Genomic DNA, 18,558 nt, shown 5'->3' with positions numbered 1-18,558 from the left:
TATTTGTAGCTATAAAATGAAAAAAGTAATTATTATTATTTTTTATGAACTCTTACTTTAATATTTTTGACTGATGTTAAAAAACACTATAATTAATTCAGTAAAAGTTGGAAAAAAGACTGTTTTATGAAATTTCTGTTTTTATTATTATTTAATTTATTTCCATTTAGTTAACTTTAAAGGTGACTTGTGATAAACAATTTTTACTAGATAATATTTTATAATTAATTAAATAACTTTTATACTACATTTCTAAATTAAAACTGGAAAAATCAAAAATTATTTATTATTTTCATTCATTCAGAATGAATGAAAAAATATTCACATATTGTATTGAAGTACATAGATATAAAATAAAGAAAACAGAGACATACACTATCAAAATTAGGAAATATTAATGTGCATAATTTTATTGCTTGTATGAAACATGATGATGACACTTCTCAAACTTTGTGTTCATGGACCAGTTTTTCATTCCAGTCCCTTGCAGACTATTTTTGTGAAATTAAATAGAAATATTTATGAATTGGAGAAAATGGGGGTTCAAATGCATTTTTTTATTTTTATTTTATTTTTAGACTAATTTAGTAAGAAAAATAAAACAAAATTTTGTTGTAATAATTTTGATAAATGATATTGTGGACAGTTTTCAAGTAATTTTTTTAGGCTAATTTTGATTTCTAGTTCACTCCTGATACTAGGTGTTTAAATAAAGGAAAATAATATATAAAAGTATGTAATTTCAAGTAAAATCTTATTACTGCCCTGTAATAAATAAACTTTGCAGACCACAGTAGCATTGTTTTAAATGTATTATGCATATCATTACCCAATGTAATTTCATGTGTCTTAAATATGTGAAATTGTCTGAATGATGATATATATGATTAAAGTGTGTTATAAAATAGATGACATTCTAAATTTTTTAGGACTAAATCATCTATATTAAATCAAGAAAATATTAATTTTTTTGTAAAATGTATATTTTTTAATTTGATACAACTGAAAAAAAAGATGTGTCATCAAGTTATCTTGACTAAAGTATGCATTCTACTTGAGGATAGAGTAAAATAATTTAAATGTTAATTATGAAACTTTTTTCAAAGTTTCTAAATTCCAAAATCAGTGTTTAAACAGTTTATAAAAGAATGGCTTAAAAATAAAAGACAAAAATTATTTTTAATATTAATAATATAAAGTGGTATCTCATACTTTGAACACTTCAAAATTCAAATCAGAAGTCCACTGTGGGTGACCAATAAATGCAGTTTTCATTTTATTATATACATATTTTGTGTGTTTTATTTATTGAGGCAAAAATAACACAAATTATGTGTATTTGCTGGTTGACTTGGAATGAATTAAATTTGAAGTATGAGGCACCACTGTAATAATAATCAAACTCTGATTTTGATTAGTGTGTTCAAGTAAATATCTATCAATGTCTACTTAAACAAATACTTTTTCCTATTTTCAAGTTAAAATCTTCCTTTATTCTTTTACAGTATCACTGAAAATGTTTAACATTTTGTAACTATCATCATTATCACTTTAAATGTATAACTTTATTTTGGATCTAAGATAGCTTATACAAGAAAATATTTCAGATGTCAACTAGAAATTTATAATTTATTTCCAAATAAGAGAATATGATTAAAACGAGTGTAAGTTAATTATTGAAAATAAGAATTTCAAAATTATATAGATCTATTTATTGCAAATTATTTTAGTCCTATGTTTTAATTTATGAAACAATTTTATATTTTTACATGCTAAATTTTAGCTGAGGATTTTATTTACTGGATTACATATACTGTATTTTTCAACATTTTTAAGTTTTAAATTAACAAATCTATTAAAATTAAGCAGCAAAACAATAAGTCATTAGTTGATTTTTATTTCTTTTCTTATTATTATTAGTCTACAATTTGAAAAAATTGTAGACCTATAAATTTCCACTGTCGTCTGTCTTTTGTCTATCCTCAATCTTGAGAATGGAGTTAGATTAAAGTCAAGACACCCTGATTAACTGTATACGAACTTCCAGTTTGCATTGAAAGTCACATTATTTCAATCCAAAAATTTTCTCTGAAAGGAGTTTGATAGATGACCAGCATGACTCTATTGCTAGCAGGAAAGTATGATGTACAGGGGTAAAATACTAATTTGAGGTGAAAAGCATGTATTTGAAATTAAATAAAAATCAACCATGCATTGTGACAATGTCATAATAAGTAATTGCTTGTTTCATATATATTACTTATTTATTATTCAAAATTGTTTTAGTATAACAAAATTAAAAATCAGTAAAAACTTCAATTTTGAGTACTGTATTTATGTGTGTATATAAATATTTAAGTGTAACAGTAAGGAAGTAGTTTTCAATCAGGGTACCACAACAACACTTCAGGGATGCTGCAAAATGGATTGATAGAAAAGAAATACAACCCTTTGCCAAGGCCATCTGGAAAAAATTTTTTTATAAGAGACTGGCTCTGTTTACGTATTAGACACACACAGAAAACCCAGAAAACTCTATGTGACAGTCCATTGGTGAGACAGGAACCTTTGTCCAACTACAGTGTTCTGTGATTTATTGACCATTGATAGACCCAGATGCAGCATAATATAATGCTGAACAATGCCTTAACACTTCTTACATATATTACTAAAAATACTAAATTGCAGTAACTTTACATTGATAAAGAAATAGAGGTGCCACTATTAGAAAAATTTTGATTTTATTTCCTTACTGCAGTGTTTTTCAAACAACTATCAGTGGGAATACATTATAGAAATAACTCTGCCAAATTTTAAAATTTTTGGTTTTTACAGTCCTGAGATATAATGCAAAATAGGTGTGTGCACACACAAAATATATATAGGTTTTTATTGGAGGCAGTTTAAAGTTCTAAAACTAAAGCAGTCAAAATAAATAAATATCATCGTTTGTTTTAGAAACTTAAATGAGCTCTGTCAACCTTGGCTTCTTTTTTCTGTTAAAGTGACACTTCTTCCTGTCACTTCAGTGATAGAAAGGGACCTTAAACTATTAGTTTAAGGTTCGGATAATTAAAGAATTTTTCTGTCCATTAAAAGTGACAGAAAAATTGTCTAAGATATTAAATAAATTGTCAGCTTTATCCATTATAGAAATAACTTTAAGCAATAAGGTGGATGCTTTGAATAATCATATAGATTATTCAAAATCATACATCTTGTAAGATCTTTTATCATCATTTTTGATTTGATATTGACAATCTTTTCACAATAAAAAATTGCTAAATTATTTTAACTTTTATGTATAAATTGAAAGCAGAGCAGGTATAAGATATAAAATAAATCTTAAGTTACTTAAAAATGAAAAATAAGATTTAATACGTCCTGCAACCTCCAAAGTAATAATATTAATAATGCTATGTAAAATATGTATAAAAAATTACTTTTAAATTATGTAGAAATTTTCACAAACAGAAAAAATTTATTAAAGTTTGTTGGAAACTGCTTACAACAACAACAAAAAAATGCCTTTGAATTGAGTTGAAAATCAAACAAAAAATGAACTTAGATCAAAAATTTACAATAATATAAAATATTATTGTAAATTTTTATAAGATTTTAAAAAGTAAACATGGCCAATACTCCAATCACTCAGTTTGATTCTTATTTTACTAAAGAAAAATCCTGCTATTAAGAATGTCCTTTCCGATTCAATTCATGTGGGTGGAATCATCTTTAATGCATTTAAGAGAAGACAGGTGTTGTGTTTTTTCACCTGTAGCCTGGAAGAGTTCTAGTTCATTTTCCAGATTGTAGTACTTCTTTTGCTCTCTAGTATTCTTGATTTGTCTACCTTGACTGCTTTAATAGCGGCATTAAGCTTACAGCTCGATAATTCGGCAGTTTGTTTGGCTTTAATAATCAGGTTTATAAAGAAAAACTTCATACTTACAGACTTCAAGCTCATTTGTATCCTTGCCCAATTTGCAGAACCTGGTATAATGCAGTTATTGAAGCTACTGGGCATGGTTAAAAATTAAAACAGCATAAACACAATTATTTCAAATATTACAAGTAAAGAATTTTCAGAATCCTGCCATAAATAGGCTACATATTGATTATTGACAATCTGTGATGTGCCGTAATAAGCAAAAATATGAAAAACTAATAACAGGCTTAAAATTAATAAATACAAATGCATTTAGACAGTTTTAGTTAATTATACTTTTTATTTGCAAAATTTCCTCAACCTTAATACAAAATAAGAAAAAAAGTGAATTTTTAAGAAATTTGCAGGATTTCCTGGGATGAGAAGAATTTCTTGGGATATTTCCCAGGTTAAAAAACAGCTGGGATCCCGTTAGAGAAACCCTAGAAAATACAACTGAAATGCTGAGGTTGCAAACACAATACAATAAGAATAATAACTACAAAATTCTTTTCTTGAAATATGATTAAATATAATTTTCATTTTTTTTTTTTTTTTCAAATTACATGAATGTGGATTTGTGGGTTTACATTTATCCACATTAACAACAAGACATCATTTAATGTTGAAATAAACAAATATGCCCTGTTTTTATTTGTCAATTTTAAACTTATACATCACCTCTACAGTTTGTTGGAATCATTAATTGTTTGTTTCTGAATTGCCCAGGGTTAGTTACAGCTTGCAGTTTTGCTTTGCAAACATTTATTTTTTATTACTCTTGTGGAGGGATGAGGAATTTAATTATTGCAGACTCAAAATAATATGATGTTGATTTTCATTTTCATTTTTTCATATTACATTGATACAATATGGCTGATGCAAGTGATGTCATTTAATATTGCAGAGTAAGATTATTGTTGTCACTATCAGCTATATATATATATTGAACACTATATAATATATATAGTGTTCTTTTATGGAAATGGTTTATTTTTGATTTGATGTTGATTATTACTTTTGGTACAGCCTCATGTACTGAGAAAAAGAATTAGAATCCAAGGATTTGCAAGGAATTCTTCTACAATATACAGTATACCCCCCTATAACACGGAACTTTTCTGCCGTGTTATAGGGGGGGTCTACTGTAATGTGTAATAGAAAGAAATTCTGCAAATATATAATTATCAATTTTTACATCAAGCGTAAAGAATGAAATAATCATTTAACTAGGAGTTATATTTAATGCAATATCAAATCAATTTACTAAAATTATTTAGAATATTGGGAACAACATAGTCAAAAAACCATCTCTGTATGCTTCATGTAGCAGGTGCAAAGATTTAGTGGCAGTTTTCTTCAATTTCACCAAAAATTTTAGGTTGGTACGCAGCTCCTCTTTTAAGCTGGCCATTTTTCAACATGCACTAACAACACATCCACTCGCAGCAATCTAATAGCATTAGCAAGTTGAGACTTGCTGTGGTTGTTCTAACTTGTTCAAGGTCATTTACCTGCCCACTCACTTAGCTTCATGTGCGACTATTGTCACAATCCTGTTATTTTCTAGCCACACCACATATAGAAAAATCTTTATTTTGAAAAGTGAAGTTTCTTTGTGCACAAATTTGTTATCTATTTGGACTGGTCATATTCCAGTTGATGGCATTTTAAGCATAGATAGGCTATTATATGTATTGACTGATTTTATTTTAGCAAATAATGTTTTTTGTTATTTTTCAGTGTCCACAAATTTTGCTGCGAAACTCTTTTCAATCATAAGTTTATAGGATAACTTGTGAATTATTGGTTGTTAAACCTCTTCTATAAACGTCTTGTAGGCTTGGATTAGTAGTTTTTATGTGGATTGGCTTTTCTTAAACAAATAAGCTTCAGCTCTGAATTGTGGGGTAGGACTTTACCCTTGAAAGCCATACTTTTCTTCCTGCTGTGTCATCAATGTCATAATGTATAAATAAGCTATAAAATCATTATTTTCTTCATTTTTCCAGCTTTAATTATTTGAAATGAAATAGATATATTTAATTATTATATATAAAAGTAACCAGATGTATAAAAAGTAATTACTTTTTATACATCTGGGTATTTTTAAATTCCAGATCTGAAAACACAAAAAAAAATTATTTTTTAAAACTTTTATTATGCTTGTAAACTGTGATATATTTCTGACAGAAAAAACAGATAGAATATAGCATGATTTTTAGCAAAATATAATGTAAAAAATTACACAAAAATCAAAAATTTCTCTGCTCTACATTGAGTGTTTCTGATTTTTATCTTTGCAGCTAAAGGGTTTTCAAACCTATATAATAAATAAAAATTAACAAACTAATATTAGAATAATATATTAAATAAAATAAGCAAAGTAAACTAGAATGTATGACCTCAAGAAACAAGGAAAACACTCTGTGCAGGATGAGAAATGAAAACAAAATGGTGACTATTTTTGAAAAAGTCAAAGAATTTTTCACCAGTCCTTCCACCAGTCAACACATTCTTCTTAGAAATGTCACAATGGAAAATTATGAGATTTTTTAAAAGCCGATGTATCAGCATGTTAGACATTTTAACAGTAAATTATAAAGCCGATACATTGGCATGATGGGTGTTTAAAGGTTAAAATGCAATCCTGATTTACAAAACAAAAATTTGCCAGAAAGGAAGGAGGCTATTCCTCATTCCACTTTTTTCAGCAATTCCAGGCCTCGGAGTCGCTCACTTTTCTCACTTGTACTCACTTTTCTGAAGTATCCTCACTTTTCTCACTTTTCAGGTCATTTTCTCACTTTTCTCACTTTTTTGGTCATTTTCACGTGCTTAATTAAGATGTGGGGCAAACCAAAAATAATTTTAAAGCCAAACGAATTGCCGAATTATCGGACTATCAGAATAGAATTTTTTAGAAGAAAATACGCGGCCCTGAGCAGACTCAAAATTGCAACTGCCCGCTCAGTGTCGTTAGGTTATAGAAAACAAAAATTTATTTAACGTATTTAAAAAAATCTTTTATGCACTTAAAAAATCCCTCTCATTACAAATTCAGAAGCCAGTGTTGAGTAAAGTTATGTACTCATGCCATATTTTCATTATTCGCCAAAATCTACCTTATCCGAATTGCATTTCCTTCTACAGAGTTTAAAAATAAGTATTCTAAGCATCCCTGCAGTTTTGGCTGTTTTCTAAGAAAATCACTAAAGTCCTTTTGCAGGGGAAAGCACATTACGCAGAGGGATTAATCTCTCAAGCTGACAACACTGCTGCCGCTTTTAAATTCAAAATATATAATTATTAAAATTAACACGAGATAGTAGCGTAACCTCCTACCACTAAAAAAGATTTCGTTTCTGACCATTTAGTTATCCTGGTTATAGCCCAATAATTTGGCAGATTATTTGGTTTTAATTAACAATCGTGTTATGGAGTTGTCGTTTACAAAAATATTTTTTTACTTGATTTATCTTTAAATAATTTCATAAACTTGAGTTTAATAAAATTACTTTAATGATTTCATAGCATATTGTTAACGTTAAATCACATCTACATCTTCCCATAAATGTATGTTTAAATTGACTACAAGTATAATTATTCCATATAGTAAGTGTTATTTTCATAAAATGTGTGATTACTTTGCTTGTGAAATATCCATTTTTTAATCTTCTCTTATGCCGATTATAATTGTGCATTAATTGAGAGACTAAAAAAGTAAACGAAAATGTAAATTCATATTTACATATAAAATTTACCAAATAAATTAAAATATTCGAAGTGTTGTAAAAAGTACAACACGTAATTGCTTGTGAGAAAGATTTTCACACGCTTCCCAAAGGTTAACAACTTTGCAACGATGTTGGTTTTTATTCATCTGCAGGAAAAAGTTTTTTGTTATTTATGAAATCATTAATAAAATATTATTTTACTTATATTATTTGGAGTATATTTATTTCAGATTTATTATTTTATTTGGAAATCAATATTTACACATCTCGAAGCATTAAAAAATAAACAGTTTCTGATAATGATAAATATCCGAGAATAGCCAAATTAGTGAAATCAGCATCGAAAATCCCGTTCCCATGAATGAGAGGATCAATTTTATGCCGGGCACTTTCTCCTGATAGAGCATCAGTGTTGGAAAGAATGCTTAATTCACTTTTGATTGTTAAGGAGGGACTAAACATGTATGACCAAAGCCCACACCTTGTACCTATTGCAAAGGACGACTGAAATTAGCTTCCTCGGTGCATAGAAATTATCAAGAACGATTGGAAAATGAAAAGAAGTTAAAAGAATAAGAGAAACGGAAAAAAGAGCACAGAAATGTTTTGAAGAACAACAAAAGAAAGCTGTTCGTAACATGAAGATTATGGAACGGCAACTGAGTTTAAACCAGAAAAATGTAGAAGAAAATGAAATACATGCGACAGTCTAAGTTTTGTTAGAAGCAGCAAACAAAAAAACTGGAGAAGGCTATTAACAGCAAGAACATGAATGAAGTACAAGCAGCACGTGTGATGCTTATTAGTGTTAAGTGTTCAAAAGCAAGAGGAAGCGAAATAGAAGGAAGTTGATAACATGCAGAATAATCTTAATAAAAGAACATCATCTTTCATGACTGATTATTTACAGAAGCCAAAGACTTTTCAAGTATTCATGGTTTACTGGAAATACAGAAGCCACTGGTTATCGGGAAACAGAAAAAAAAACGCGATATAACCGAGTAATAAAAATTCTGGGCTTTTACTAAACAGATTATACATGCTATGGAATCTCTGTTCTTTCATCAGCAAGTGTTTCTGATATAAAATAAGCTTAATTTTTCAATCCTGAATTTTATTCGTAGGTTATATCGAATTAATTGACGTTTACGTAAACATCGAAACCATGAACGCCCATTTAGCATTGTTTCTTTAACAATGACATTGAAAGACAAATACTGTCGATATAAAAACAAAACATCAATTGCGATTTTATTATACAGTACTATATAAATCGCTTATTAGAAATTCGTGTAGTTTATATTTTTCAATAAAAATTATAAATGCTGTAATTGAAAATTTAAAAAAAAATGAATATTGAATATATAATAGAACATCAAAACTTATAAAATTACAGAGTAAAAATTCTCTAAAAAGCAAAATGAAGTTACTACTGTATAAAAATTTTAGAAGTTTTCGTTCAGAATTAGAGATCTTTTCCTTACACGTTATGCGGTGAATTCGAAATTTCACACCTTTATGTGAATTGACGCAATACCGTTAATTCACATAAATGTATGAAATTTCGAATTCACAGAAACTTGTAAATGAGGAGACTGTACTTAAAACTAATAAATAAACAACTTTTATATCAAAAGGAAACAAATGACAATCGATCTATCCACCTGTTCTGCATATTTAGCTCTTTCTCGTATTTCGTTGCAAATAGAAATTCAGTGGTAATTGGTAATTTAAAATTAATTGACTCAAATGCTTTTAAAATTTAGGGGACCAAAAAAACGCGATATAACGAGTGGCTACTATATTACAGTATATACAGAAATTTTTAAAATGTGTTTAACCATAACAGAATAAAAAGAAATAACAATTTTTACTGCTGTTTTGCTGAGTTTTCCTTCTGTGTTTTCACTTTGTTTTGTCACTATTGCACTCACTTTTTATTCACTTTTTCTGTACTTCAACTCACTTTTCTCACTTTTTCAAAGGGGAAATAGCACTCCTAGGCCTGCAATTCACTCTAACATTTGCCAGAGGTGGCTTTTGATGCATTAGTGAGATCTCCTAATTGGAAAGACTGGGATCACTGATTTTATACAAATATGATACAAACTGTATATCACTAGACTGTAATCAGTCAAAATATAACTTGATTTTTTTTAAAATTCAATTCACTTAAAAAATATGTAATAAAACCTGTTCTTATTATCTTACAAATTAACTATATAATTCAGTTTGCAACAGTACAATTTTATACCCTTAGAATCTTCTTTGTCTAATATTTGCTAAGCTTTTTAATAACAAAAATTGAATAAATCATATCTTTATTTAATCATCATATGTCTTATCAATTTGCCTTTTTTCTATATTAATATTTATTTGTACAGATCATTTTGCCTATCTTGGCCCAGGTGTTGTGCAGTATTCAATTGATGCTTTGAAAGTTTTAAAAAGTTTAAGAGCCCTTTTTTAGTAATGCACAGTGGTGGTAATGTCAAAAATTCATCATTAATCCCTTCACCAAGTAAATACACTAGTCCCTGTTATTGTACATTCTTACATCCCAGCTAAGATTCATGACATTTAATAGTTAAAAAATAATATTCACAAACCTAGGAAAGAAATTAAACAATTCATTTTAAAGCAGTACAATGAAAGATTAAAATCTATAATTACAAAATTTAGTTAGTCCCCAATTTGTAATCTCTTGACTTATATATATAACAACATACATATGTTTGGTGTTTGGTATTACTTTTGCCTTATGATGACTGAAACTGGTGTATTAAAAAATTTTTGGATACAATCAGTTGCATTTGCTAATGGCAAAGTATAATGATTAAATGTCAAATACAATATTATAATGGACAATAAATATATACTATATAACAATAACTTAAGTTGTTGTTACATAGTATTAACTACAAGTTTATGTTAATCTACAACTTGGCTTTGTCCATTGCAGTCCAAAAATAAAAAACAAAGCTAACTTTCCATGAATCTTCTCAGAGATACTTTGAATATACAGAGAAAAATCTTATTATACTTTATCAAGTACATGCAAACCAGGAAATTCACCAATGAGTAGCATTCAGTAGTTCTGTGTGTTCAGAATGCCAGAAACTGGAAAAACATGATTTACTGATTCAGATTTAGTGGCACTAGGAGTGGGTTAACCTAGCCATTCACCATCTGCAAAAGCATTACTTCATGTATATCACTTCCCTGTATAACAAGATCCCAACGTAATTATTAAAAAGAACTGAAAATATTTATTATTCTATCTTTTATAATTTTTAGTTGAATAATTTAAATGAATTATACATAGGTATATGTCAAGAGTAATTTAGTTACATTTTAAAGTATTTTAATTATTTATGCATTATAAAGAGAAGTGTTAATAATTGTTGTTTTTTTTTTTTTTAGAACACGGACAAAATAAACGACCGGATCCAATATCACCTAATCCAAAATCATATTCTCATAATTTACCAATCAGACAATCTGAACGTCTTTCAGCAGCTGCAAAGTAAGTTGTTTTATTGATAATTTTACAGACAGTTATATTTATCAAGATTTTAGTGCAAGACATTTCAATGATACAGAAATTTATTGCTCAGTAGCAATGTGTTGTTAAACTGTTATAACACAAATTAATAATTATATTTCCATAACAGAATTTAGAAATGATAGTTTAATTTTTTTGAATACTGCTAATTTTGAAATAAAAATGAATTTATTTGAAAAATGAAATATTTTAAATTCTATTTATTGGTATTAAAAAGTTTGAAAATAATCATTATTATTTAATAATTTTTTTTTTAACAGAGCATCAAGGAAGAGGAAAATGAGAAAATCTAGAGATGATGATTTGATATTTCAAAAAGTACGATCACCTTTGTTATCATCTAATAGGCAAACTGGAAATCAAAGATATAAGTAAGCATTAAAAAATAAAGTAACAATTAGATGTTTAAACTGAATAAGTAAATAATAATAATACTGGTTTGTTTATATATGTATACAATTGACCAGAAATAAAAGAAAAGGAAAAATCAAATCATTTATTAGCATATTTAGGAATTAATCCTGTTACAAGGGGAACTCTAAATAGTCATAAAAAACAAAGAAATCTATAAATTAGAATTTGACTATGAAAATAAATAAAAATTTTCCCTATTATGTAAAGGATGGCTATAAACTGCCAAACAGGCCAATCATTGGTTTCTTTGCTAATCTTATTGCAGAGTAGTATATTTGGTGAAGAAATTATACAGTCTTACTATCATAATAGGAGTCATTTGAAATAGAGTCTTGTTAAATTTATTTTATTTACAGTATGACAATGTATAAATTCCTGGCCTTTTTGTGCTCTCTGAGTGGTAAAGGGCCTAAACCACAAATAAATAAATAGAATACAATTTGGAATGTATACAGTTTTAAGCTTTTCACTGCCCAAACATGAACAAATCAGATGATAAACTGAAAATTGTTCTTGACATAATTTACACAAACTATGTTTGATATACAAATAATACCTATCCACTAATAAGTAAAAACAGTTTAATCTTAAATGCATGTAAAACCTCTTCTATTGTGTGTGGAATTTGAAAATTTATAAAGCTGCTTGATGGAGGAAAATTCTAATTATTTACATACCATGGATGATATTTTGAATTTGATAATTTGTTCCTCTCTTAGTCCAATACACTATTAAACATGTTTTCTACTAAAATAGAAAATCCATAATTCCAGTCATCTTCCAAAAGATCAAATAAAACATGTGAAATCCAAATCTAGCTAATAATAAACTAAATTTGTTAAACCAATTATTATGATAATTCCTTTTTACCTTATATATTTTTTTAAGCTCATCCAAAGTAGAATTAATTGCGATGTTATTAGTGTAAGTAATTCTTTTATAAAATTTTATGATCCTTATCATCTAAAAGACTCTAGCCTTAGTCTATTTGTGTCATGGCACATAGCATAACCTGGAACTGCTCTGTCCAGACAATATAATTTCCATATGTAAATTAATTGAATTTTTTCAAGGTGGGTTAACAAATCAATTCCCCACAGTGGAAGAACATAGCATATTGAGTTTAATACAGTTGTGACCATAGGGTCTGCACCATGTCAAGAAGCCATGTCAGGACTGACACCACTGCACCTGTAGGGACACAGAAATTGCAATGGTCGTTAGATGTTGGTTTCATGTGCGAGTGATCACATTTGTATGCAGTTGGATTCAGGATGGAGGAGGTCTGAGAGACAATGTACCCAAAAGAAGAGCACTCAACTACAGATATAACTAACTAAATATCTATTACATATAGATATTTACACTTATATGCATATAGGATTTCAATTATAGCAGTTTAAATTTATAATAGCATATCAATAGCAACCTTAAGCAAGTTAAGCGGATCCCCAACCACAAGAGAGAGAGTTTGCAATAGGATGCAAAATGATAAATACCTGGACTTAGAATTTCCGAAGAGGTGGAACTTTTTCTTGTGGGACTTTGGGGGGAGTGAACAATGGTGTTGAAGATGTTCTGATGATTTTATAGATGGGTCTGGTGTCAGTAGAATATTCTTAGATGTTGGTTAGCTTGAAAGCAAGTAGGTTGATGTAAATCCCTTCAAGAATAAGTTGGCTGATGTCTTAGATAGTTGAATGACAGGATAAACCTTCCAAGAGAGTCGAGGCAAGCAACCAACAAGATGGCAAACGTTAGATGGTGACGAATGAATGAATGAACTTGAGGTGATAGGTGAACTTTTTTGTCGTCATCAATTCCTTTCTTTTGTTTTGGGGGTCCTCCCCCTCACTTCTCAAGTTCTTTTTTGGTAATATTAAAGTCTATGTCCAATGCACAAATTTGTGCCATTCAGTTTCAGGGGAACTCAGAGATGTGTCACCCCTGAAAGGAAACAAACCTGGAGGAAGGTGTAGTCATATCCTCCAACATTTAATGTTGGAAGGGAAAATTTAAATTTAAAAATTTTTTTGCTGGGAAGAGTTTAACACTTAAATTTTATATAAATATTTTAAATTATAAAAATGAATGGTGAAAAAATTCCTATCTAGTCCAGGCTTACACAATTGGAATTGACTGTAAATAGATTATTTATTATTTTGACAGTTTTATTCTTAACATGTTTAAAATGGTTTTTAAATGATAAAGTAACAGTAAACTGTATTCCCAAATAATAAATCTCATCAACAACCAGTAAATTATTATTTAGTATGTAAAAGTCATGGTCTTGTTTAGCCAGTCGACCACTCTTTCAAAATATTAAAAAATTTCTGTTTTTGTGGGATTAATTTTCATTCTTAATTGAGAAAAATAACATTGTATCTGACTTAGCTTTCTTCATCATCCAATTTTAGTCGGAGAAATTAGGACCACATCATCTTCATATTGGATTGAGTGAATTATCAGAGTTTCCACTATGAATCCATCCTCCTCTGTAATAAACTGTTTATCTATGTCATGAGTCTTGAAATTAAATAGGTATGGTGACAGTGGGTCAACCTGTAAAAGACTGTAATGAAATGTCAAATAGTAGAAATATATTCTTTCCACATTTAATTATCATTGAGTAATGGCCAAAGAGAGATTTAATTGCACTTATGAAATTGACTCCTGCACCATACATTTTTAATTTGTTACTTAACACCACTGTTGATATTGAGTCAAAAACTTTTACCAGATCCAAAAATGCAACATAAACTTTGCTTTTGTTCAATAGATGGATTTGGACACTTGGCAACAGCATAAAAATTGCTATTTTCATACCACTTCTCTTAGCAAATGTAAAGGAGAGTTCAAATGGTTCTCTCTTATCCACCATTCAAATCTGTTTGCCAATACACCTGTAAAACTTTTCCTAAGCATTGATAAAATAGCAATTGGTCTATAATTACTAGGATTTGACTTGTCCCCCTTTTATAAATCATTTGGAGGTATACTGAATTCCACAGATCCAGAAAGGTTCCACTTTGTAGATATAACTAAAACTAAGAGCAAAAAGGTCATTGCTTCATCTGACAGCTGTTTTAAAAACTAACCAGAATCAAATCAAGACCCACTGCTGTTTTCTCTCTCAAATTACCAATAGTCTCTGCTATTTCCACTCCCTGGATAGGCAGATTCAGCACCTCACCCTCCACCTCTTCCAAACTCTTCAGGTCAATTTCATACAAATTAATCCTCATTCCCTTTGACCTCTCCATGAAAAATTCATACAACCAGGTGAAAAACAATAGAAACGTCTTCCTCCACTATATTTCTTGGGCGATATTTTTTAATGATTGACCAAAAAAAGGAAGTATTTTTGCTGGATTGTAACTTTTTATTCACTGAGTTAAAATAACTTTTTCTTTTGCTTTTATTAGATTAGTATAACTTTTCTTGCAAGCAATATATTCTATCCATAGCTCTCTTGATCTGTTTTTACAAAATAGAGTTAGTGCTTTTAATTTTTTTGTCCCAAGCCAAAAGATTATTGATGCAATAGAAATATTTCTTTTAAAGAAAAGTAACTTGTGAAGTATAATCTTTCTGATTATACTTCACAAGTTACTTTTCTTTATGGATCAAAAATTTCATATTAACTTGAAATAATCTGATTCTCTCTGTTCATTAATTAAATGTGTGGATTCAATTTTAGTTTAATACTTAGAGATTAATTCTATTTTTTTCAATGATAAATGTTTAGTTAAATTTATTATTAATTATTAAATTATAATGTAACAATAATTTTATAGTTAATGTTTTATATTATTATAATTTATTGTAGAAAGATAAAAACAGAAAAATCTTCAGTGGGAAATAAGGAAATTAGTGTAATAAATAGAAAAAATTCAACTGCTTCTCTTATAAATAAAGCCATCAGATCATCCAGTTTAACCTCAAGAATGCTGAAATCAAATGTAAGAAATTATTACAGATCTTTTACTTATATTTAATTTGACAAAATTCTTAAAAATTTAAGCATAATATGCAAAATATATACCATATTTACTCGCATATAAGACAAGGTTTTTATTCATTTTTCACTGCTTCAAAAACCTAGGTCATCCTATACGCACGAGTGAAGGATTCTTTGAGTTTTTGCAATAATTTTTGTGAACTGTGTATTTGCATTTTTTATCTAGACGCTCACCCTCTGGTGTTTAAAAACAGAAGTATTTTATCTAGGTTATTTGAATTGTTTAGGAGTAAAGAGCAATAGGAAAAACAAAACTTTGGAAATGAATTCCAAATTGAAAATCCAAAATTACACAGGAGTCTGATATAAGTTTTAATCCATTTCTATATGAAAACATAGGATTATTTGGAAATCAGAATTCAGAGAAACTTAAGTGTAATCAACAGAGAGTGGATTTGACTGTTAAGAATTGGCAAAAAAGTTCCAATTGTCCAGGTTTACATGAACAAATTAGGATGTCAATTTTACAAGATTTTTCCTTAAAGTTTAAAATGCCAGTAATTTTTGCAGGACAATGTGTGCATTTACATGCATTTGATATTTTATTTGTGATTAAACGAAATAAATCTAATTTTCTTTATTTTGATCTTTAAAGTCACACCTCGTCCTATATGCGAAATTGTCTTATAAATCTTGTGATGAAAGTGAATGATCTAAAATTCCAAATTGTAAAAAGATAAGTAACTGCATGAGGTCTGATTTACAAACAATAGCATGTTTCTAATATAATAACTTAGCATTTATTGTACTTTTAATGTTTGTTTTACAAGACAACAGTAGAAACAAACACACTATATATGGACAACTCTGAAAGTTTTAATTCCTCTGGAAATTGAAAAAATTTTAGAAATGGTATACTGGTGAAATTTTTTAATTACTTTTGATTTTTATTTTACAATATTGTGATCTGTCTACTCATTACTAAGGGCTGGATTATATGCATTTAAAATAAATCATAAAGCATAGAAAATTAAAATTTTATTGTATATCTAATCAATCATTATTGAATTTCTTTCTATATTATATACATAAAAATAAATTCAATAATAATTGTTTACAAAATGTTTTTGATGAGTGGGTTAACTTAGTTTCCCTTATCCCATAGTTATGTTACTAGTCTAAAGTAGTAGTATTTTTGTTTATAGCCCTAAACAAATGATGAGAAATGAGTAAATGCTAGTGATGTAATGAATATTTGGTTACTACCTGGTATTCAGTCGAATACCGAATATTTAAATCACTATTCGGCCAAATACCGAATACCTGAAAACAGGAGTAAGAAATAACAAAAACACAGTAAATTAATCATTTTGGTAACTTTTATTAATGCTGAACATTAAATTATAATTATTAAAGTTAATAAGAAATAGCATCTAACTCTAGTATTAAATTATTTTGTAATTAAATAATAATATAGCCTTTATCTAGCCCGATATCTTATGGCATTGATGGCGTGTAGGTTAGAATGTATCAGGCATTAATGTTATTGTTTAGTTAATTATGTTATATTCATATTCACGTATATTTTAATATTTTTTTACAATATTTTAAAATGATTTACGAAATGTTTTATTGAAACTTATCGTATTTAATGAAAGAAATATTTATCTATTTCTAGAAGATGAGTAACTAATATATAATTTATTTTATATATAAAGCAAAGAATGAGCATTTCTCATTATATGCAAAAGATAACATTTGAAATCATGTTAATTTTTAAAATATTGACAAAAACAATAGCAACAAAATATCACAAAACTTCACAAATAGAAACCCCCCAATAATATATTTGAACTGTTCCACAACTGGGGAGAAACTAGACCGTATGTCCCCACTAAAATATATCCTTAGGGTACTATTCAGTCTACAAATACGTAGTAAAAACAAAATTTTAGTGCTTAATTAAAGAGTTAAAATGATCGATTGCAAATAAAATAACTTAACTGCCGAATCATATCGGGCTATTTACGGCTATTACATAAATTATAAACCAATTTGGCACTAGAGGTAGACGTTAGGCTCCATCTCATATTAACTTTAATTAATAATTATAATTTAAATAATTTAGACCTACTGGAAGAAAAAATCATAGTGACAGCGGGCCAATAGAGAGCACGGTGCGTGATCTTTGCCATAATGCGGTTTGCATGCCAATTTTCGTACGTGCGTTAATCAAGCCGAATATACTATTCGTTACATCACTAGTAAATGCTCTTATTAATTAATTATAGATTTAGTGTTTAAGTTAATAGTATTCTGTAACATTTTTCTCCCAACTATTATCATGAATTCATTAAAGTTAGTTTCAGTGCAACTAGAATTTGCCTGTGATCAGTTGTGTTTTGGTTTATTTTGATGTTTCATGTTTAACAGATGAAATGTCCTTACAACATGCTGAGACACTTGAAACTGTTTTTTTTTTTTTTTTTTAGTAAAAAATGATGTTTTAAAATTTTAATTTTTATTTATAACTTTTATTATTTCAGGTCCAAAGGAGTACAAAACAGAAATAAAATTCTATAAACTCAATAAGCTCTTCATTTACATCAACACATTGTTGAAGATGCTGCTGGTGCTAATGTATTTCATTGTAAAAAAATTATTCCAATATGTTATTGAAATCTGTAAAAAAATTTTAAATTTTGGTTACTTATCCAATTTTTTCCAGCTTAAGTGAAAATGTTAATTAAATCATTGCATAATACATCAAATGTCATGTTATTGGTGTGGGAAAATGTTTTAGTTGTTTGGATGTTGCAGTTAGATCATTAATTCATTATTGGAATATTTAAGCCAAACATCATGTACACCATCAGCCTAATATGTTTCAAGAAAGCATGTGATTTTAAAGACTGGATTTTTACACTTGTCAATAAAGTAGTTTTATTTAAAA

The 18,558-nt window shown here is 28.3% G+C and overlaps 1 protein-coding gene across 1 annotated transcript in view; it reads left to right on the top strand.

Annotated features, from left to right (window-relative positions):
- The window catches only part of LOC136978908 (sister chromatid cohesion protein PDS5 homolog B-like), a 134,645-nt gene extending 116,087 nt beyond the window's left edge, over nucleotides 1–18,558 (top strand). Inside the window, exons 31-34 of the mRNA XM_067274744.1 lie at nucleotides 11,089–11,191; nucleotides 11,491–11,601; nucleotides 15,474–15,606; nucleotides 18,152–18,558. Of these exons, the coding sequence (XP_067130845.1) occupies nucleotides 11,089–11,104 (16 nt within the window). The 3' untranslated portion in view covers nucleotides 11,105–11,191; nucleotides 11,491–11,601; nucleotides 15,474–15,606; nucleotides 18,152–18,558. The remainder of the gene's footprint in view (nucleotides 1–11,088; nucleotides 11,192–11,490; nucleotides 11,602–15,473; nucleotides 15,607–18,151) is intronic.

This window comes from Centruroides vittatus, unplaced genomic scaffold (assembly GCF_030686945.1).
Source record: "Centruroides vittatus isolate TY-2023 unplaced genomic scaffold, ASM3068694v2 contig_563, whole genome shotgun sequence".
Classification (NCBI taxonomy): Eukaryota; Metazoa; Arthropoda; class Arachnida; order Scorpiones; family Buthidae; genus Centruroides; species Centruroides vittatus.
This window is presented reverse-complemented; position numbering and strand designations above follow the sequence as displayed.